This window comes from Orcinus orca, chromosome 20 (genome assembly GCF_937001465.1).
Source record: "Orcinus orca chromosome 20, mOrcOrc1.1, whole genome shotgun sequence".
NCBI lineage: Eukaryota > Metazoa > Chordata > Mammalia > Artiodactyla > Delphinidae > Orcinus > Orcinus orca.
In genome coordinates, this window is record NC_064578.1 from 27,592,889 (window position 1) to 27,601,085 (window position 8,197).

At 46.7% G+C, this 8,197-nt stretch overlaps 1 protein-coding gene across 2 annotated transcripts; it reads right to left on the bottom strand.

Annotated features, from left to right (window-relative positions):
* Positions 1-1,241: 1,241 nt before the first annotated feature.
* On the bottom strand, positions 1,242-7,988 carry ARL2BP (ADP ribosylation factor like GTPase 2 binding protein). Of its 2 annotated transcripts, none has more exons than XM_004264921.4 (6): positions 7,621-7,988; positions 6,822-6,883; positions 4,986-5,092; positions 3,891-3,976; positions 3,584-3,680; positions 1,242-2,961 (listed from the first exon to the last, which is right to left on the bottom strand). In XM_004264921.4, the coding sequence occupies exons 1-6, from the start codon at positions 7,674-7,676 to the stop codon at positions 2,860-2,862; spliced, it is 510 nt and encodes a 169-aa protein (XP_004264969.2). In that variant the 5' UTR covers positions 7,677-7,988; the 3' UTR covers positions 1,242-2,859. The 2 variants fall into 2 exon arrangements, with proteins under 2 accessions (XP_004264969.2, XP_033274899.1); XM_033419008.2 differs by lacking the exon at positions 7,621-7,988 and adding an exon at positions 7,198-7,404.
* Between the last annotated feature and the right edge of the window lie 209 nt (positions 7,989-8,197).

Genomic DNA, 8,197 nt, shown 5'->3' on the forward strand with positions numbered 1-8,197 from the left:
GTCATCTTGATGAACTTAAGATTGCCATAATGTCACCTACCTTGACAGTTTGTGAACAGTAAATCATTTAGTCATCTTGATGAACTTAAGATTGCCATAATGTCGCCTACCTTGACAGTTTGTGAAGTTCAGAGATCAGATAATCCAAGTGCCTGATGCGCGGAGCTGCTACAGACAGTAGAGAGAGGGGAGAGCAGCAAAGAGGGGGAGTCCTTCTGAACTTATTTTCCCACCACAGCACAACATGCTCTGAATAATGAGCCACAGGCATTTCTGGGCACCCCTTGGTCCTGTCTTAAAAAACTGGGAACAATTAAAATGTAACTAGATTCAAACAGTTGCAGATGAGCTGCTCCATTGCGAAGGGGGGTGGGGGGGGACTAAGTCTGATACCCATGTCCCATTTGGGTCCCAGGCCTAGTTTGTGCCTGTTGTCCTGGTGTGAGTTAATAGCATCCCTTTTTACTCTCCAGTGTCTCAGAGTTTGAATAACAAATTATAGTCATTCTAGAATTAAGCCATAAAAGGATAGTTTTAAGGAAGACCAACTGATTTTCTTTTGAGGCTTAAGAGAAAACAAAATCCTTGGCAAGTCTTACCAGGTTTCTGACACCCTAAAACACAGCCTATTTTGGTGGAGATGTTAACACTCTTTGTCAAACAACTACCTGTTGGTTCAGGCCAATGCATCCCCCAGTCCTTAGCCCCTGGCCCTGCAGTTTGGGTGAACAGTGCTTCCCATGGCTGAGGAGGCCTAAGCAATAGGAGGAGGCAAATGTCTCCTGAGGCTAGGTCTGCCTGTGGGGCCTTCTCATCCCAACCATCCCTGAGCCCCTCTGAAGGTGGGACATGATGAGCTAAGTTCCTGAGCAGACCGGAGAGAGTTCTAGTTTGTTTTAAAAAAATCAGAAAGCCTGTTTTCTAATGTGAAGCTACAACAGACGTGCCTGCTTTTTTTCTGAGTGGAAAAGGATGAAAAAGAACCATTTGCCTTTTTTGTTCACTTTTCATAATTTCATCTTTGTCCACCTGCCTTTTCTCAGCCAGACTGAATAGAGGGATTCTTCATCAAGTGCTTCCAACATGCCTGGCCTGCGATGGGCAGTCCCGTTTATAAAAAGAGCAAGAAGGGTAGGCAAGGCCAGGAGACGAAGTGTTTTAAAAGACTTCGTCTTGAAAGACCAAAGTACTGATAACCTGATGGCAGCAGCAATAGTAAAGACGGGATGACTCATTTAGAATGATGGTTTTTGTTTTTTTCAAAACACCTGAAATTTTACTCATGGTACCAAAGTATTTAATAAGCGCCACGTTGGTACAGAAAAACGCACAGCCTACAGCTAGCTCATCCTTTAAAACCAGAACAGCCAAGTGAGAAGTCAGTAGAGAGTCTTATTTTTACTTTAAAAATAAAAAAAGCAACAAAAAAACAACTAAGGTATACATTGGGAATTGAACTACTATAGTTTTTCTTTCTAGAGAGGTGACATCCATGTTTTCTGGTCAGTAATGTTCTATCAAACATTGTACTAAACCAGTGTACTAAATCCAAGCAGACAGATGACCAGTAAAGCTGTTTGCTATCTCCTACTGAGCTAGACCAGTGGAACACTATCTTGGTAGGATTATTTTGACAGCAAGAAGGAAGTGCACAGCCCCTACCCCAACAGAAAACCTAAGGAGCTGTTCTACATAGAAAGGGTTTTAAGCAAACCTGCACAAATACTAACATGCTCTAAGAAAAGGAAACCTTTTAGACCACTTCCAGCATACATTCATTGGTGCCCAGTAAAACAGGAACACCAACATGGAAAGCATTTTTGCTTTCATAGCACTAACAGCTAAAAAGCACACAGCAATATAATACTTTGATCTTGAAGTGGGTAATCATGGAAGTTCCAAGATTATATCCACTAGGTTAGCCTGAGTATTCATTTATAAAAATGTTTTCAAAAACACATAAATGAGAGTTATAGAAACAATGGGACTACATCAGGACCAGTAGAAGACAGTAAAGTGATACAAGGACTGTACGTGTAAGACTAGGAACTGATTTTCACAAGTACCTTTTTAGGTAAAGGACAACTCTCTAAGTCGATTCCTACCTCCAAGACTAGCTGTGATAGTAGGAGTTTCAGAAATCTTGAGATGGGTACCTAGCTTGAGTTAAACCCTAGATAAATACTCCCAGTCAAAAACCCCACTGAGGCTGCAGGACTGAAACTCTGACCCATATAAAAAGCTGTGAGTGCACAAAAAGCCTGGTGGGAGGGCTTCCCTGGTGGCGCAGTGGTTGAGAGTCCGCCTGCCGATGCAGGGGACACGGGTTCGTGCCCTGGTCCGGGAAGATCCCACATGCTGCGGAGCGGCTGGGCCCATGACCCATGGCCGCTGAGCCTGTGCGTCCGGAGCCTGGGCTCCGCAACGCGAGAGGCCACAGCACTGAGAGGCCCGCGTACCGCAAAAAAAAAAAAAAAATGCCTGGTGGGACATGCAAGGCCTGCTGGGCCAAGAGAGTTGGTGATGGTGGGTTCTTCCAACAAGGACACACCAACACATATGCTGGGGAAGTGCCCCCCAGGTGGAATGCTGGACTTGGGCTTGGTGCAGGAGCCAGACTCAGAAGCTCCTGAAAGAGGTGTCTACTCAGGGCGGAGTACTAGGGTTACTGAAGACAAGCACGTGTCCCAGGAAGGTCGGGTCATTTTCTTCTGACCCATCAATACTTAACATTAACAAAGAGTTGCAGAACAGAGTCAGTGATTCCAAGATGTATTCTTCAGACAACATCAGCCAAAGCCTCTCCCAGTCTATTGGGCTGGTGATGTCTAGAAAGATCCCATTACCTGGAGGTGGGACCTAGGGCCGCAGATTGTTCTGGGAAGCTGTCATAGAAGATGATTTGCACAATGAAGTCACCACTAAACCGCTGCTTAAGTCCAGTCCCCGGCCTTCTTTTTCCTACATGAGAAGAGAGCAACTTTAAGAGGCAAGAGACAAAAAAAAGTCCTTTCTAGCTCATAACAGGGAAGGAAGTGTTCAGGGTGGGCCACCAGGGAGCACACAGGAAGAGGGAGTGATTTTGCATTTTTATTCAGAGCTGGTCACTCTTTAAAAATGCACCTCTTGGGGACTTCTCTGGCAGTCCAGTGGTTAAGACTCCACGCTTCCACTGCAGGGGGCACGGGTTCGATCCCTGGTCCCTTGGTTGGGGAACTAAGATCCCACATGCCACGAGGCGCAGCCAAAAAAACAAAAAAATGACCTCTCTTCACTGAAAAACATTTCTTTTTCCTATTAAGAACCTGTACTCCAAGAAAAGCAAGGCAATCAGACCTGTTTTTTGGCTTTGTCCTTTTGATTATTTAGGAACCCTATAAGGTGCCTGGGACCTGTTTCACCAAACCATGAGAATGTAATTCCTTGTTAAGGGTCCCAGGCCCCGGCCAGCAGAGGACAGCAGCTCGCTCTGCTGATACTGGCCAGTCTTACAGAGAGGAGCACAGGGGGTGGTTTGTGCTCGACAGGTCTACTTGGAACTTTCTAAGCAGTTCACTGTGACTAAACAGACAGAGGAACTTACTGCTCTATAGTCCAGAAACATTTCTTTAAAAGCCAGAAAATCTGTAAACGTGAGCAGCATGTCGAAAATGTCACCGGCCACTTCATCTTTATGGTGCCTGCAAAAGAAAAGGGGCTGCTTCATGAATGAATGATGATACAGACTCTCTCTTCGAGATTTCCCTCAAAGGTCTGGAGGGCCTCCCACCCAGGACCTAACCAAGTGCTCTAAAGCTTGATATTCAAGCACTGAGGAAAACAAGGGGGAGGGTGTTCTTTCAGAGTTGAGGGTAAAAAGACGTAAGAAAGCAGAGTCAAGCTCAACTCACTGTAAAGTTGTAGTGAAAGCCGCCATGTTAAATCCAGGAATCCGCTCCAACAGCTGTTCTTCTATATACTTTTCTACCAAAGAAATCTAACAGTGGAAAGGATCTTGGTCAGACTGTGCTTTAAGAAAACAAAGCTTCTCTTCAGAAAGCCTGTCCTCCAGCCCTTTGAAAACATTTCCTAAGAGCCTATTCTGTGTGCCTGGCTCCCTGCGAGTGCTGGGAGAACCCAGAGAACCCAAACCCAAACCCAGCTCCTGTCCTCAGTGAGCACACCCCCTGTGCCCTGGCCCACCCGTGGGAGAGGCATTTGCAGGTAATTACGATGTAACAAGAGGAATGCTCCAAGGTGGGTAGGGATAGGGAGCAGAAGGGCTCCCACTCCCCACGGCGGGAAGGGAGGAGTGAAGTAAGTGGGGGCTTTTCTGCCTGGGTAGACAGAATCTGTGCGGAAAGAACATATAAAAAAGCACACAGTTGGAGGTAATCGCAGGTTCCTTAAAAGCTGAGGCTTGGCTTAAGAAACCTTCTTCGACTCTGCCACACTTCTATGTTAAGGGAAGAAAGTCCTGGAGGCTCAAACCTCTTCTCGAACCGATGAGATCATAACAGGAGGCTGCATGAGGCCTTGGCATAGGGCAAAGACCCAAGGGGTCAAGAGTCGAGGTCCCTGGGTTCTAGTCTTGGTTTTGCCACCAACTACTTAGTGATCTTGGTCTTGGTTTTCACTTTTATCAAACAGTCGTGCATACCTGACTGGATTATGTAGTAGGAAAAAATAGTGTGTGAAAGCCCAAAAGGTCAAAAGTATGTAAGTGCAAGGTATGGTGAATCCACATACTGTAACTGAAAGCAGGATTATGATAAAGCCAAACATGTTTTAAAACAGAAGACGAAGTCATTAAATATTTGGAAAACAGCCCCAAGAACTGTGCAGAGGAAAACAACAGGAGGTGAAGACTAAATCAGATTCTAATTAGGCTTCCCGGCAGGGTGCTGATGGCAGATTAAGTTGAGCAGATTTCAACATCACTTGATCCTAAATTCATAATTTAAAGAAATCCTAATCTCCAGTAAGAGAAACAGGAATCCACTTACATATTCATTAAAAATAGGTGTGTAGGTGAGCTTATTCTCTTCTGTGTCTTCAAACTCCTGGTAGTACTTGTCCATGAAATTCCTCTGTAATAACTGGAACTCATCATCTGAACCGCAATAGGAAAAATGTACTCTTTTTAGTGGAGACTAAAAACCATTCTGATTTCTAAACAGGCAGGAAGAAATGTCAGCAGAACTGCTTTATGGATGGCCAGTCTCTAGGAGGGGAAAGCTGAAGGTGTTAACCGTACAGTTTCGCGGCATGAAGCGCCTTCACGCTGCTGTGCAACCACCACTATCCTCTAGTCCACTTTAACCAGGGTGGCTTGGGAACTCCACAAAGGGTTGTCTTAATATAATTTCAGCAGCAGTGGTGTAAACAGTGTAGTGATTAAATGCATGGGCTCTGATAGAGGCTAGACTACCTGGGTTCAAATCCCACCTCGGCCACTTACAACTGTGTGACCTTCGGCCTGTTACTTAATTTCTCTAAGCCCCAGTTTCTTCATTGGAAAAATGAGGATGATCAGAGTACCTATCCTGTAAGACTTGCTATGTGGAATTTAGATGAGAATTCATGTATAGAGATTGATTCATAGCAAACATTAAGGTTTATGGTATTTAGGGTATTTTAACAACCAAACAGAATATAACTTCTAAAAATAAAAGGAAAGCTTCATAAATGACCTAGACTTTGGAATAAATACCCTGGGCTTTCCCACAGCACACAGGTTACTCATAGAGGCCAAAAGAAAGTATTCCTCAGCATTCCCCAGAAATCCTCAGATCCACATGGGATCTTAACAGTGAAACATTTGCATTTAGGAGTTAAGGGTATGAACCTTTACAGGACCCGAAGGTATAAAAACTTGGTCAATGATTTTTCACTAAACAAGGCTAAGAAATACAGCTAGTAACACCAAACAACAGTGTTCTTTTCCTAATTCTCAGAAAACTTAAAGTCAACAGACAACATTTTCTCAAATTTTTCTCTCCCACATACTTGTCTTAAATGGTTGGTGCCTATTACTGCTTATTACTTAGCAGGACTTATGGATGCCAAAATGAATCCACAAATTCGAACTCAGAACCCAGCTGAAGTATGACATCTTGTTCCTCACGAACATGTGTGCTATGGCTATGGTATTTTTAAATTAATTAATTAATTAATTTTTGGCTGCGTTGGGTCTTCGCTGCTGTGTGCAGGCTTTCTCTGGTTGTGGCGAGCTGGGGGCTGCTCTTCTTGAGGTGCGCAGGCTTCTCATCGCGGTGGCTTCTCTTGTTGCAGAGCACAGGCTCTAGGGCGCAGGCTTCAGTAGTTGTGGCTCGCGGGCTCAGCAGTTGTGACACACGGGCTTAGTTGCTCTGCGGCATGTGGGATCTTCTTGGACCAGGGCTCGAACCCGTGTTCCATGCACTGGTAGACAAAATTAACCACTGCGCCACCAGGGAAGTCCCAATGGCTATGGTATTACACTGTGATTTATATCACAAAATATTAAAACACAAGACTAAAAATTGATTTTACTCTCTGAAATAAACTAGGTTAATATTTTCTGAAGTTTTGCCAAGAGCCCCATAACTTCAAGGTGCCCCATTACCTGAATAAGTCCCTTCAGGGGACTGAATCTATGGTTACTAGTTACTTAAAGGAGTAGGGGCTGTAGCCTGTAAAGCAAAGCACAATAAGGCTTACTTTGTATTACAGTACGTTACATTAAACATTACATGCAGCTTCATGTTTTCTCTCTTTTTGAAAATTAACTCTCCAAATGGATTTCAACGTCCTTAAAAGCAAGGGCCTAAAACCTAAAAAGCACAGGCAAGGAAGCTTACCCATGATAATGTCTTCTAAATATCCAACCACAGCATCAAATTCTGCATCAGAGGCGGAAGAGCTGAAAAATACGCCTGGATTAGGAGCTGTTTCAGATTAATTCCTCTTTTTTTCAAAATGTATTATGGACATTTTCAAATAAACTTCCCATCAACTAGCTTTAAAAATTAATAATGATTACTGTCTAATTCAGCAATGCCACACAGAAGAAAACACATTTGACACATCTGTGACATCAAAGTTGAATGCAATGGCTCCACTTTCATAAAACATGATACGACCCAAGGACTTACAACAGGGACAAATAAAAGGGGCAAAGGCTCACAGCGGACATCTTAAGGCTCCTCGCATTTATTTCGTTGGGGTCCTACTCACCGCATTTTCGCTATCACCCCACACCAATCTGCTTGTGGGCGCGCGTAAACTTGGTGCGGTTAAGACACTGGCCGGGAAGGGGGGCAATTAGAACCCCTGGGGGTAGTGGTGGTGGTCTTCTGACCCGTGGTCGGGCCTCTGCAGCTCAAACTCGCCAGGTTTTGCTGACGACCAAGGATTGGAGGCGGGGGGCATTGTGACAGAGGCGTGTATCATCGCATGACACCGCACTGCACTCCTGTCCTCCAGGGCTGAACCCCGCGGTCGCCGCGGCGGCAGAGTCGGCCGCGGGAACTGGGGCGGAGTCTTGTTGCTCTCCCACCCACACCGGGGATCCTGGTTTCGCAGGGCGGAGGCAGAGGCCGAGGCCAAGCGCCGGCAGCCCCGACCTTCAGCCTCCCGGGCTAGTGCGGCGTCACTCACAAGGACAGCGCGAAGCTCTCTTCCTCTAGAGCGTCCATCGCCGCCGCCGCGTCCATCGCCAACGCCGCATCCACCGCGCGCGGGGCAGCGGGCCCGCCGGGCTTCTACCCCGCCCGAGGCCCGGGAGCAGCCTCCGCTCTGCTCCGCAGAGCCCCAACCGGCATCGGGAAGGCCTCGCAGCCGAGGCCTCGGCCAGTTCACGGCCCAACCGAGTAGCGCCTGCGCACGACACCCCGGCCTCAGGCTCCCTGGCTGCTGCCACGCGCTAGCCGGTCCGCACTTAACTCGCCGCTGCCGCCTAGGGGGTCCCGGCGTCCGTTACCGCGCCCACCCCGCCTTCACCAAGGCCTCCGCGACCCTTCCGCCGCCTCGCGGCTCTCAGCAGCCAATCACAGGCGTGCGTTGCCAAACGCCAGGGGCGGGGCAAAGATAGGGAGAGGAAGTGAGGGAAAGGGATGGAGGGTCGCGAACGGAAGTCGGACCTCTTTGAGCAGGTCAGGGGCTCTGTCACGTATACTCACTCTGTGGGATGATTAAATCTGACGTCGTCCCCATTTTGAAGAGGAAGGAATCCAAG